The sequence below is a fragment of the Wolffia australiana genome, chromosome 3 (genome assembly GCF_029677425.1).
Source record: "Wolffia australiana isolate 7733 chromosome 3, ASM2967742v1".
Classification (NCBI taxonomy): Eukaryota; Viridiplantae; Streptophyta; class Magnoliopsida; order Alismatales; family Araceae; genus Wolffia; species Wolffia australiana.
The window spans coordinates 4,966,383-4,980,153 of NC_135837.1; the positions used below are offsets into that span (position 1 = coordinate 4,966,383).

The 13,771-nt window shown below is 41.6% G+C and overlaps 1 protein-coding gene across 1 annotated transcript; it reads left to right on the forward strand.

Moving 5' to 3' along the window:
• The first annotated feature begins 313 nt into the window (after positions 1-313).
• On the forward strand, positions 314-3,168 carry LOC144700716 (cyclin-T1-3-like). The gene is made up of 7 exons (XM_078572190.1): positions 314-579; positions 1,013-1,269; positions 1,602-1,683; positions 1,782-1,916; positions 1,992-2,167; positions 2,239-2,390; positions 2,484-3,168. The coding sequence occupies exons 2-7, from the start codon at positions 1,073-1,075 to the stop codon at positions 3,005-3,007; spliced, it is 1,266 nt and encodes a 421-aa protein (XP_078428316.1). The 5' UTR covers positions 314-579; positions 1,013-1,072; the 3' UTR covers positions 3,008-3,168.
• The last annotated feature ends 10,603 nt before the right edge of the window (positions 3,169-13,771 follow it).

The following is a 13,771-nucleotide window of genomic DNA, read 5'->3' on the forward strand; positions in this document are numbered from 1 at the left end:
TAGAGAAAAAAAGGACACATATTTCGTCATCGTCAACATCAACATCATGCGTCAACATCAACATCATCGTCGTCGTCAGCTGTTACGACAAACAGACCCCATCGTCCTGTCATCCGATTTGACAACACCCCCCTAATCATCATCATGTCATCTTCATCCTACACTAAAGGCTGATGATGACGAAGGCCTCTCAGACATCTCAACTAACCATCATGTAGAGAAAAAAAGGACACATATTTCGTTATCGTCATCGTCACTGTCAACGTCATCAGGGACGGCAAAGCAGTGAAATTCCGGAACGCAGATAGGGGATTTTTGAGTTGGATGATTTGCGGGCGGCGCCGAAGATTTGATATATAAATCTTCAGCCAAGAACAAATCTTCAGCCGGCCGTCGGTCTTTCAGTAGTCAGTGATCTATCAGTTATCGTGGGCGGGCAGGGCGACAGGATATTGGGAAGAAGCAACGGAGATAAGGGTTTTTATGCCCGTCGTTCAATCTGTCCATTTGTTTTTTCTTTTTCTTCTGGGGCAGTTGTTTGGCCATCTGAATTCTTAGCTCTGTCTTCGGCCTCTTCTGGTGAGTTTTTTTCGATTCTTGATCGTAGAATGTGCCCCCTTTTTCTTTTGGGTTTAATTCTTTTGCCTTGATGATCTTTCGTCTTTAATATCCAGTCCAGAAACATCATATATGATGTAGGTTGGGGAAAAACTTCTGGGTTTCTGGCACCTGTTATTTTCTGTTTGCGGGTTTTTGAGGATCGCTTTTGTTGTAATCGCATGCCTTCTAATTTGTGGGAAATGAAATTAAAATGTTCAACGAATGTAAATATTAAGGGACTAGTTTTCTTTTATTGGAAGAGATGTAATGAATTGTGTGGAAAATGAAACGAATGAATGAACAAACTGGATTTCGTTTTTTATTGTGCCCTAATGTGAAAACTGTTTCCCTTTTTTTAAGGCATTCTTTTGGAAATCCAACTTATGAACAGTTCTCTAATTTGATGTTTCAGGGTCAGTAGAACCAAGAATCCGATGTTGTAATCCTAGTAGGGAATCCCCATCAAATAAAAATGTCTGGAAATCAGGCCTGCTTGAACTTTGACGATGCGTCACAACTGGATCAGCATAGATTGAAGTGGTATTTCAGCAAGGATGAGCTCGAGGCTAGATCTCCATCTAGAAAGGACGGCATCTCTGTGAAGAAGGAACATAATCTCCGGTTGCACTACTGCACATTTCTTCAAGAACTTGGCATGAAGCTTGGATTGTACGTCTTTTTCATGAATCGATTATGATAATTATGTTCTCCAATTCCTGCATTATCTGTTACCAATGATACGTTAGTCGACAATGCGCATTCTTTTTTTGCATAATGACTGAGTGACAGATAAAGTTTTAATATTTTAGTTCTAACTCCTAAATGACATTCTCAGATAATTTATTGAATTTTATTGTAGCTTTAACTATTTGTCTCTGGCACGAGTATAGTTCCGTCTTCTTTTAATTTCACCTTGACTACCTTTTTTCTGGCATGGAATGCTCCTATATTTAAGAACTATTGGAATCATCGTCATTGATTGATGTTTCTCTGTTCTATAGGCCTCAGGTAGCAATAGCAACTGGAATCATGTTCTGCCATCGGTTTTACCTTTATCAGTCTCTTGCTAGAAGTGATTGGCAGGTAAATCATTGTTTTAAGGTCATTAGGTGTGCTATTATTTGACAGTAGGTGAGTTATTCTGTCCACCTTTTCATTAATAAATTAAACCCTATCCGCAGACTATTGCGATTGTTTGCATATTTCTCGCTTCAAAGGTTGAGGAAACACCATGCGTGTTGTCAAAACTTATTCCAGCATCTTATGAAATGATTCAGAAGAAAGATCCTGCAGCAATGACGAAGGTTCAATCCAAGGTATTGACATATATTCAATATTCAATTATTTATTTTTTCTTCCTTGCATGTAAACGATTGATCTTCTGCCTGCAGGAGTTCTTTGAGAAGCAGAAAGAACTAATCATAAATGGAGAAAGGCTGGTTCTTGCCACTCTAGGCTTTGACCTCGAAATTCTACATCCTTACAAGCCTCTTGTGGCAGCTATCAAGAAATTGGGGCTTGTGCAGAGTGATCTAGTCAAAGTGGCCTGGAACTTCGTAAATGATTGGTATGCTGTGCGCCACTCAAATCTTGGCTGTTTTCTTCTCCGGATAAAACATGTGCAAATTGGACGTGTAGGCTCAAGACCACACTGTGTCTCCAATACAAACCTCAATATATTGCAGCTGGCTCGCTCTATCTGGCCGCAAAAGTGACCAAAGTCAAACTACCTTCGGAGAAAGGGCTAGTCTGGTGGCATGAATTTGACATCTCTCCTCAACAATTCGAAGGTTAAATTTTTTATCCACTCTTTGATTTAAATCTTTTCACCACATTATTTATTCCCTCAATTGTTTAATTCATATTTTTTTGACTTTTAATAGGAGTAGTCCGGCAGATGATGTTCCTATTTGGGTTTAAAGGGAAATCCCTGCTACCTTCCACAGCCTCTTCTAATAAAGAGAATATGGAAACTGAAAGTGAAGACCAGTGCAGTCCTGAATCATGCGTCCTAAGTCGACCAGGGTCTTCTGGCAGCACAAGCCATGAACATTCAGTAACAGTTGAAGACGAAAACTCTAATATTTTCATTAAGTCGGTGGCTACAAAGGAAAGCCCAGGTTGTGGTTTGGATCAGGAAAGCGGGCCCAGAATACCCATTACTAGAAATGAAAAGGCTTCCATGGAAGAGGGTTGTGGTGTGGGTAGTGCCCGTACTGCTGACGCCATGATCACTGGAATAGACAAGGAGAAAATTAAAGCTGCGCTTAGGAAAAGAAAAGAGGAGAGAGAAGCTGCCAAGGTTGTGGTTTCAGGAGGTTCTGGCGAAGAAGCTTGGATCGAGGAGGAGCTGGAGAGCGGAATAGAGGTTGTGAAGACTTCCATGTGCAAGAAGCCATCATTGTGAACAAAAAAATGTTGATATTTATACAATGTTCCAGTGCCCAACATTTTGATGCGGGTGAAGACTTGCTTTCATGAATGGCAGTTTCTCTTTCATGATCAAATCTTCTCATTTCTTATTGTACGGTTGATTTTTCGTCCAATCTATCTCTAGAATTGAGGGTGCGGATTGAGCAAGGAACACTGTGCAGCATATTCCTTCTATTTAAATGGTCATACCCAAATGGGTCTTGACGTCATTTCTTCATCTTTCAATCATCATTGCAGGCCCTTTCTTTGCTGTTGTTGGCAATGATGCAAATAATTTCATTTTGTTGTTTTTTGATTGCAAAGACTGTTGCAAGCCCTTTCATTTTGTGTTTTTTTAAATCTCAATAATAGATTTATTCCAATATCTCATCACTCAGGAGAAAAGCTACTGTTAGCAAAAAGAAGAAAATCGGAATTGTGATCCACAAGCTAATGTGATAAATTCTATTCAAGGAAACATGTTAGAAGGAACAAGAAGAGGGGGGTCAACAGCCGCCGTTGACCAATAACTGTCGATTCAGACAGAAGGGAGAGCATACGCCTACAAATAAGAGTCGAGGAGACCAGGTAGGGACAGTTTTTACTTTCTTGGAGATCAAGCCCGACAGTTCCGTCGGTAGAGGCCAGAGGGACGGGAGTCAGTCCGACCTTCTGGAGAGTAAGAGAAGCCGGAGTCAAGCTGATCAGGAAGGAGCTTCCATCGCGTGGGGGACGTCCAGATCTTGATCGAGGAGGAGCTTCATCAACGGATTGAAGCCGTCAGATCTGATCGGGAAGGAGTCTAGCCAGAGATCGAAGTCTTCTAGATCTGTTTCTCGGTTTCCTTATGATACAATAGCATTTCCGAGATCTTTGTATCCGCGAGACACTGTGCCATTGGCGACTTATCAAATATCCAATTCGATATGTCTCTTGTCGTATCATAATGTTACAGATGAGGGATGGGTTTGTCTATAAATTTTACCTCACGTCTTGATTAAGAAGAGTATAAGGCAACATCACCAGGTTTCATTTTTATTCACCTTGTTGACTCTTAACAGTCCGTTTCCCTTTTTACTTATTTCCAAGTTGAATTTTTGGATCCTAGGGATTAGTGATCTCTGTCTGAGTAGCATCTACTTCTCAGGGACACTTGCGACTGCCTGAAAAAAATGTTACGAGTACGACAAAAGATGAGCCTCCAACAATAGAAGTGGGATCAAACTATTTGATCATTTGTTCGTATAATTAACTCTGTTCCTAATAGTTTTACATTAATTCCATTATGAAAACAGTCAAGGCTCCTTCTGACCATTCTAACTTCATATGAATGGCCTGAGCTCTCTATTCACTGACGCCTCAGTTGCTCAGATTTTTTGGAAAATCTTTGTTGATCGCCTAAAGACATTTCTTTACCATCCATCAATGCAAGAGCTTGGTGGTCTTCTTAACCTTTCAGGGGATGAAAAGTGTGAGCCAAACCAATGTAAGAATTGGATCAAACATTTGAAAAATGGTAGACTAAAATACTTTGATCAGCGATCAAAACCAGGCCAAGGGAATAAACTATACTTCTTTTTGGAAGAAAATAAACCATACTTTTGTTGAACGCATGGTAAAGGAGTGACTCGAGTAATATAAAGAGGTTTCACTTCTGCTATCATCCGGTTGTTTTAGAAATGCTACTGTTATTTGGTATTTTTTTTCTTGTAACTTCCCATTTATGTTGATTAGGACCATATCTCTTTGACATCTATCTAACCTTCTTTCCCTTTTGCCAGATACCAACACACTTGTGAATAAGGTGTCAATTTTTTCTAGATTACTGCCGTTTTTTCTCCTACAAATCTTGAAAAGCCTTGCTTATCGTTGAGTTGGATTTCTTAACCTTCCGTTGTTGAGAATGCTCAATTGTAATGAATTTCAAGGAAACCGATGTGCAGATAAGTTGGAGATTTCAGCTGTAGTCTAATTTTTTAGAGATTGAGATTTGCTCGTGGCCACTTTCGGCAGGACCTAACTACCCCCAGCTGAAGTGCGTGCAGCAGAGTGTCGAGCATGGGGCTTTTCAATATTTTTGAGAGAAGGATGTGACAAATATCAATTCCGTAAGAGGAAAGGGGAGATGCATTGCATGAAGATCTTGGGAAGAGGTTGAGGAGCCCTTCTATGAAATGCCTGAAGATTATTCTTTTAATATGTTAAACATTAGGTCTCAAATATATTTCTTCTTCCATCTTTCTCAAACATTTCTCTCTGTCACCCAACTAAACCCTAACAAGAGTATTTCCACTATTTCTGTCGGACTGTTTCTCTGTAAATAAATGTAGACTCACACCTGATGAGGCCATGCAAGAGAATATCATTGTGTATCTGTTAAGGAGAGAAGGGAAGATACAGGAGCAGGGTGTGTGGTGGATGGGCTGATCATTACAGGAGATGCTCTTTAACAGAGGGCCAATTTGACACAGGAGATGCTCCCTCCCAAAATCCAATTGTGTTTGGGAGATAGAAATGTAGAATTCTACCATCTAGGAGTGTAGTCCTCCCTAGAGGTGTAGCTGATTGAAACCTGTATGCCCCAGTGTAATTCTATTTTTTTCTGTTTTCTCAATCTATTGTCTATCATTCTTTCTTTTATTCAAGATTTCTATCTTCAATAAAGGCCTACACAAACATCTCTATCAAATATCTACCCACCAGTAGTGTAGTCTCGTCTTCTGGTAAATGTTTCACCTCAACTACAATGACAAAATGGAGTCCTAACCAGAATCCTCTCTTGAAGACCAGCGCCATGATCATGACCAGAATCCTCTCCTGACCATCCACTGGAGATGATGCTGTTGTGATCCCTGTTCCTGTTAGGAGTAAAGCGAGTAAAGCTGGCATTTACTTAAGTGTAGTTCACCATTAATATATATTCCTCTCCCTTAAGTAGGGCAGTCGAGAAACTGTTGGAGGGGGGGGGGGGGGGGGGGAGATCTTCCTGAAGTGTTACAGGCGCCTTTTCTGGTCTGTTGTCACTGGTTTCTTCTATCTTTCTTCTCTCTATCTCTCTGCCTTTTCTTAAAAGATCATTTATTGGTTGATGCCCACACGAATGTTCCTAACAGATGCCCCTTTGACCAGTTGAATTCACGTCTTAAGTTTGATCATTAATTTTTCAGTTGGTCAGGTATTCTCAGTTGCTGTGTCCAGCCAACATACAGTCAGGGAATGCTGCCAGCCACTGTGTAAGGTTCTATTTCCCAACTTACAACGCAGAATGATGCTTCATTCTCACCCAGTTCTGGCACCAAATTAGCATTGCGTTCACATCTTTTACCCTAGAGGTCAGGACCGTCAACATATTTAGTATCTTGACCAATTACATGACTTGGAATCTTTGGTGAAGCAATTTAATCATATGCTGTTATAAGTTGAGGGACTATGTAGCCCTCAGGCTGATGGATTGAGAAGCTTCAAAAAGTCAATTCAGAAAGCCAACTTCTCATGGGAGAATTATCCTTCCACACAGCTTAGGGGCTCAGACAACATGGACCAGTTGTTAAGCACTGAATCATTGTCATGATTGGCAGTGGTGTGATAATTGTTACCACAAAGCACGTGAAGCAAATATGCTCTTGTACCCTTATCCTACAGGGAGGCATCTGTTTCTCTATATTTTGCTACCAAAGATCCCATTTGTTCAGAAGTCAGTTGACTACTACTACAGATAAAGCAGAGCGTCCTTGGTTCAGCATTATAGCTCATAGAGCTTAGGTGCTACTACAGTGCTTTGCTTCGCTACCTTGATATGAGAATGATGCTTCACTAATGCTCAGCTGTTGAACCTTCGTTCTTCAAGAATGTTCGCTTTCTCAGTAGAAAAAGTGTTTGAAGAACTTTAAGAGTGGTTTTCTTGATCTTGCTTCCTTGCATTCATCATGCGAACTCTGATGATTGTTATCAGAGTATTGTACATCTCTTCTCTCTGCTCCAGTGCCCTAGCAACTTCTTGGCATGGTATCAGAGTGGGTCATCATCACCAACTAGTCGTGTGATTGGTCATCTCCTGTGTCTTCTCTGATAACTGAACGTCAGAGGCTATCTACTGCTATCATAAACAAGAGATAAGAGTATTGTATCTTAACTTCAATCATTACCAACTTATCATGTGACCGTGTGCCTGAGGATCGCTGTTGCTGCACCTGTGCATCGCTGTTGTTCCATTTGCTGCATCACTGTTGTAGCATCCCTGCTCCGCCGTTATATCGTCCTTACCCTTGAGGTTGTTGTTACTCCACCTGCGTATTGCCGTGATGCACACGGCCGTAATTCTAGGTCTCTGCTAGTTTTCCCAGTCAGCTTGACCTGCCATGTGGGAAGGAACTTGATAGGTTTCCCGGGCCACGTCAAGGGCATTCTCGTCATGTCCTCCTTTTATGTTCCTTTAAATAGCTCAGCCCTCCCTCTAAGGGAGAGCAGACTTTAATGTTGGTTCTTAAGTGAATGTTAGTTTTCCCCTCTCCTCTCGCCTCTCCTGCATCTACGCTCCGTCTCCCTCCACGATCCCCATCCCAGCAATCGTCTCTGCATCACCATGTCTTCAGGCGGCTCGTCCCCGGCCGATCCCTACCCCCTCAGCTCGGCCTCCTCTCCTACCCTTCCCGTTTCACCTCTCTACCCGGGGAATTCCCTACTTCGCCTCGTCCTCTTCCCCTTCCTATCCGAACCAAGCACAAGGTTCGTACCAGAACTCTGCCCGTACAGATTAGTACCAATAAGATGAAACCTTTGGGTTATAAACAAAGTCATGGTGATCCTACCTTGTTTATAAAATATACCTCACATGACATGATTCCCACTGACGATGATCAAAGGGAAATCAAGAAGTTGAATGAACAATTAGCAAATAAATTTGAAGTCAAAAAACTTAGACATTTTAGATACTTTTTGGGGATAAAGGTTGCCTACTCAGATAAGGAGATCTTGTTATCTCAACTAAAATATACACTGGATCTACCCAAGGAAACAGCCTTGCTAGGATGTAAACTAGCACCGACACCAGTTAATCTAGATCTCAAGATAGACTTAGGAAAGGACAGTCCTACAGATAGGGTTAGATACAAAAGGTTCGTGGGCAAACTGATTTAATTGTCCCGCACAATACCTCATGTATCTTATGCTGTTGGTCTAGTTACTCAATTTATGCAGGATCCAGAAAACAGGCAGTTTTTTTCTGTACTCAGTTTTTTGCCTGGATATGGGATCAGGTTGAGAAAAAAATCACATACTAATCTTGAAAAAATCACATACGGACGCTGATTATGCAGGGAATATTGTTGATCAACTGTCTACTACAGAATACTGTGCATTCTGGGGAGGGAACCTGATATTTGGGAAAATAAAAAAGAAGCAGGTCCATTAAAGATTGATAGCTGAAGCAGAAGTCAGAGCAATGGGGCACGGAGTTTGTGAAACGGTATGGATTAAATCCAATTTGGAAGACTCAAAGATTCCTTTCAAATTTCCCATCCAGCTACTTTGCAACAAAAAATTGCTCGGAATCCAGTGCAACACGACCAAACCAAGCATGAGGAAGTAGGTCTAGGAAAAGTTGGAGAGCTGCCTAATCAATACACCCTACAAATCAGAAGATCAGTGCACAGATAGACTAACCAAAGGTCTCCATGGTTCTACTCTTTAGAGGCTCATCGACAAGCTGGGATTGGAAAACATACATTCCCCAGCTTGCGGGGAAAAAACCTTTTTTGTCCTTTTTGTTTTAAACCATTCAAACTTGTATATTTGCATTTATACCCTCATGGCACTTGGCTGTTGGGCTTGATTGTAAAAATAGCTGTATACTCTGAGAAATAAACCGTAGCCTTTTTATCATCTCCTTTTTGGAAGAATTGCACGAGTTACTAGGAACCACATCGTGTTTTAGCTCATCCTACCACTAAGAAACCGATGGCCTAACAGAAGTAACCAATAGAAGTTTGGAATGTTACTTACATTGTTTCTCCTCAGAATGTCCTTTAGAAATGGGTCAAATGGCCTCAGTGGCAGAGTACAACTACAAAAGCTCTTTCCATACTTCTATTAAGGCCGTGTACGGAAGAACTCTGTTTCCATAATTATATTAGGCCCATTCCATACCACCCACTCCTACTGATTCGTTGGACCTCATGTTGGCAGAAAGAGACTCTATTTTGTCGCAACATAAAGACCATTTATCCAAGGCACAATCTCTCATGAAAATTTAGCCAGATAAACATCACCATTCGGTGGGCTTTCAAGTAGGGGATGACGTCTATGTGAAAATTTGTCCCTATAGGATGAAATTCTTAAACAAAAGAGCCAAATAGGAAATAATCTCCGAAATTTTGTGGCCCTTACAAGATCCTTAAGAAAATCGGTTCTATTGCCTACCAAATTGATTTACCCGCTTCTGCTAGATTCACCTAGTATTCCATGCTTCAAAATTAGGCAAAGCTGTGGGCAATAATTCAACTCTTTTGTCTATTCCTACTAATCTCACTGATGAATGGGAATGACAGGTATATTGATAGGTTCTTTACTAGAACCTATCATAGAAAGAAGACACGACATGCCAGGTTGGCAACAGGTCATGAACATGATGTGGCCAACATAACGAGCCTATAAATACATCCATAGATTTTTTACTATGGTATCAAGAATAATTTCATGAAAAAGGCAGTTCCCATTCAGGAAAGATCAGACTCCACCAAGGCTGATAGTGGAGTGATCCAAAATCAGAGGGAGAAGGTAAGGGCAACTTCAGGCTACTTCCAATTGGTTCTTCGATGTTCCTCTTCTATTCTTCTGTTTCCCCCTACTGTGATTGTCAGAACTCTACTTTGGCGATACAATTCTATCTTTTTCGTATTCGATATTGTTGAGATTTGCATCTACAGGTCAACATTGATAGACTGGTTCTATCATATATCCCGAAGCTATCCTTTACTATTAATTCTGCAAAGGTGGACTCCAGCTCCTCGTGAAATGGAAGAGTCTTCCCAACTTTGAAGCCACAGGGGAGACCACAATGTCATCGGAAAACATTTCAGAGCTTTCCAATTGGGAGCCATTTGATCTTCGGGGACCGAAGCAATGACAGGGTCCCTACTTGTTCCTATCAAAGAGTGAAGAGGAGGCGTCTAATAACCGAATCCACACGTGCCATGGGGACAGTATATACATCTTCAAATTAATAGCTCTGCAGAAAGATTATAAATAAAGGGAGAAGGCTACTCATCGGGGATATATTTTCGGTAATCAATATCTTGAACCAGTCGCAGCGGAGCGGAGATTCTCCAACTCAAGGAGGAGAGGCTTCTGATCAGGCCAGTCTTTCCCCTCTCAATCTCTCGTTATTGTCTTCTCTCTTTTCTATGCTATCTTCAGAGGAATCCAAGACATTTACATTGCTTCGTGTATAGAAATTCTACCATTCTTGAATCAGGCATCTGACAGAGATTTCGGTTTTCTTGAAGCTTATTCTCTTCAGGTTCCCAGATCCTATCATTTTGGTATCAGAGCTCATCTATCCTCAGATTAACATGTCTGATCTAGAAAACAAAATCAAAGTTCTAGTGAATCAAGTTGTGGCAGATCAAAAGAGGGTGACAAACGCCCTGGGCCATTCGATGCAAGAAGTGGCAGCTCTATCAGCCAGCATGAAGAACAAAGCTTTTATAGCTGCCAATCCAGTCACAAACAATCCAGATGTGGATGTTCAACGACCATTAGCGCAGCAACGTGCTCAAGAACGACGGTTTGATATGGAATCTAGTTTCAAACATGGGGACCTTCCTATCTTCAGGGGTTATCAACCAGAATCATGGCTTAAGAGTGTGGAGCGTTTCTTTCATCTTCATTCACTTCCAAACAAAGACAAGATGAACCTTATCACACTCATTTTTGGATTGACCAACATTGATGTAGTTTTGGTATGCAGAAGTGGAGTTCGGCACAACTGCGTGGTCAGATTTTAACACTCAATTTATTGGAAGATATGGGAGTCACTTTAATCTGAGGATGAGGGAGGCCTTTACCACGGAGAAAGGACTTTGCAGCAAATGTCTCTGAGATGCAGGCGATCAGGCACAAAGGGGGACCACTACGGAACTGGCACTCTGGGTAAATTTCTGCAATTTATGAAGATCATTTGTATCAGTTTCTCATGGGACTCAATTCTGAGTATTGACCCAAAATAACAGATTATGAATCAAGAGCAAGTCCCCAAGCTTGAAGAAGCCAATTAGATTGTATTTGTTGCTCTCAACCACCTTCATGCACTGCTGTGAAGATTAAACCATGCAAGTCTCAAACTGAAACTGACTAGACTCAAAACCTCAATGAAAAAAATAGGCAACAGAGGGAGATTTTTGTTTGTTCTTATTAGGAGTCAAGAATTCGGTTCCGTTCCATTCTACACTTCTGCTCCGTTGTAACCGTTATTTATTGCTGTTATACATTGACTGTGTATTGTCGGATTCGTGCCCTTAAGGACTCAATAATGTAAGTGAAATAGGGATGTAATGCGCTAGAAGTAAATATGGAAGTTTTGCCTTTTTTTCTAAACCTAACGGTTTCTTCTCCTCTCCCCCCTTCCCTTGTCCTGAATCTATGATCGACTGGTGTCACAGAAGTGCTTCTAAAGCATCAGTACATCTGGCACTGAGTCTCTTACTGCTTGGTACTGCCTCAGAGAGGACCAGCCGCTGTGTCTACATCTCTGTCTCATTCTCCACATTCTCTACATTACCTATAGTTCACTATGCAAGAAGGGTCACATGAATGAGACATGCTGGGAAATTCATGGGAGGCCCTAAAAGCCTAGCCTAGCTCATGCCGTCAGTAGTCAAGGTGGGATGGGAGGAACTTAGGGCAGCTGGGAAGTTTCCCTGTCTGACTCTCTCACTCGGAAAGAAGAATTTGAGAAAATTTTGCATCTCTTACTATTAATATCTGATTGAATATTGAACTCTGGGACCTCTGATCACCTGACCCCACATATGTCCAAGTTTTCCAATTACACCTCATGTTCTGGGGAACAGAGAGTGTTCACTACAGGGGGAGAGACGCTTCCTTCTGCTGGTATTGGGACAGTGGAAATCAGAGGCTTAGGAATATTGAAGCACATCTTTTATGTTCCTCAACTCAAAGCTCAACTTATTTATCCGTCGAATTTGTGAAGGACAATTCTGTTGCACTGACATTCACCTCTGATGGTTGTTTTAAATCTGTTAAGGGGTTGAGCCGAAGGACTGAACTAATGGAGAAGCGGCAGGGACTGCTGCACATGAGACATATTTGCCTATGTAATTTTGATAATGAAATGCACCAACTCTATAGAGATATAATGGAGCTGAGGGGGAGATGAGCGGGATAGGGGGGGAGAGTGAGTTCCCTGGATGGAGAGGTGAAAGGGGAATGATCAGAGGAGAGGTCTAACGGAGAGAAGGACTGGGGATTACAGAGGGAAAGAGGGACCTTGGGTGCTAAGAGGAGAAGAGGCAAGGAGCTGACTGAACATGACTAGATATTGGACGTTTTAAAGTTACATCATACCTGATCTCAGTCTATTACAAAAATTAAGGCCGAGAATGGAAGTTGCCAGGTGAACATGGTTTATCTCAAACTATGTTCCTTCTGTATGAAGTCAGTGGCAAGCCACCAGGTTACTTATCCAATCACCCTGCTCATTGACCAGGTTACTTAATGTCTCAAACTGCCACTGGAGGGATACATTCATCCAATATTCCATGTTTTCAATCTCAGGAAAGCATCAGCCATTCCAGCAGGCTACAGCCATTTCCATCCTCCTTGTATGAGGACACTGACTTCTGTCCCAGAAATCTGTCACAGCCTTCTGTCCATCCACACTCAGCTTGAAATTCCTCACCCTCTGGGAAAATCACACTGACTATGAAGTCATTTGGGAACTAGTCTCTCTACTCTGCCAGGAGTTTCCCCATTTCCAGCTTGAGGACAAGCCTTATAAAATAGAAGAGAGTATTGAATTGATAGTGGGGCAGGTTAATGAGAAAAACTGGCCCATGTAAGGACCTGTCCCTCTATTTACTACGTGATCTGTGCTCTGATAAGCCCAGCCTAGACTGAATTCTGAGTCCCTTTCTCTCTTCCCTCCCTTCCTCTCTCTCTCCCCTCTCTCCCTCTCTCTGTCCTCCCTCTCTCTCTCTCTTTCCTCTCTCTCTCTCTCTAGCTCATCCCTCTCTTCATGATGTGACCCCTCCCCTACCAGTGTTGCAGATGATCTTACGTCTAAGTGGTTGCCATTCCTTCAGTGCTTCATGCAGACCTTCCTGCCGGCTCTCTCTCCATAGTCATTTCCACTCATTCTTATCTCTCTTTTGTTCACTCATTGGAGATTATCATGTCCTTTTTGTTATTTTAAGGCGGATTGAAATTTCATTCATTGGCATTCATCAGACTACAATTCATATTACATTGATATTAGTCAGGTTTGTTTCCCATTAATCCCAGGGTTTTCTTCCTATTGAGGATTTGGCTTCTGAGAGTTCATACTGAACTGAAGCCTATGAAGAAAGGATTTATTTCCTCTCTTCGTTAGACGTTTTTTTTTATTGGACTGTAATGGTCAATATCACTCCAGATTCTCTTTATTTTATAGTCGTGGACTATAACTACCCCAGTCTGACCCAAACAAAGCTTCCATTTGAATCATAAATGCAACAGTCATTGTGTCAATAGGCACAGTTCTTTG

Bases quoted from the DNA above. Each gene is read 5' to 3' on its own strand.
- LOC144700716 (XM_078572190.1), top strand. From the start codon at position 1,073: ATGTCTGGAAATCAGGCCTGCTTGAACTTTGACGATGCGTCACAACTG. The intron at 1,684-1,781 runs GTAAATCATTGT...CCCTATCCGCAG, and splicing joins TTGCTAGAAGTGATTGGCAG to ACTATTGCGATTGTTTGCAT. The intron at 2,391-2,483 runs GTTAAATTTTTT...GACTTTTAATAG, and splicing joins CTCTCCTCAACAATTCGAAG to GAGTAGTCCGGCAGATGATG.